Source organism: Penaeus monodon, chromosome 29, assembly GCF_015228065.2.
Source record: "Penaeus monodon isolate SGIC_2016 chromosome 29, NSTDA_Pmon_1, whole genome shotgun sequence".
NCBI lineage: Eukaryota > Metazoa > Arthropoda > Malacostraca > Decapoda > Penaeidae > Penaeus > Penaeus monodon.
This window is the reverse complement of record NC_051414.1, coordinates 12,564,708-12,564,994: the sequence shown is the minus strand read 5'-3', so window position 1 is coordinate 12,564,994 and position 287 is coordinate 12,564,708. Positions and strand designations below refer to the sequence as shown.

Genomic DNA, 287 nt, shown 5'->3' with positions numbered 1-287 from the left:
TGAGAGAGGCCTATACTGGCCTGCTAAAGACACATCCTGGTTCATCTCTGCACAATAATCCTGTGCTGACCCTTGCCCAGACTCATTAAGTACTGACCACTGGAAAAAGAATAAAATATAAGAATTTTAATAATATTACTAACAGCACACGATAATATGCTGAACAGTCACAAGCAAAATATCTGTCACATACATACAGTAGAAGACATGTGCCCTTCTTGGGTGGAGCTACTGTGATAAGTAATCCCTGAAGTAGGGGAAGGGTTGAGGGAAGTGAAAGAGTTTTG

The 287-nt window shown here is 40.8% G+C and overlaps 1 protein-coding gene across 1 annotated transcript in view; it reads right to left on the bottom strand.

Moving 5' to 3' along the window:
• LOC119591737 (protein jim lovell-like) overlaps positions 1-287 on the bottom strand; it is a gene marked incomplete in the record, with an annotated part of 76,264 nt that overhangs the window by 62,831 nt on the left and 13,146 nt on the right. The window contains 1 exon segment of the mRNA XM_037940487.1: positions 1-99. Coding sequence (XP_037796415.1) covers positions 1-99 — 99 coding nt within the window.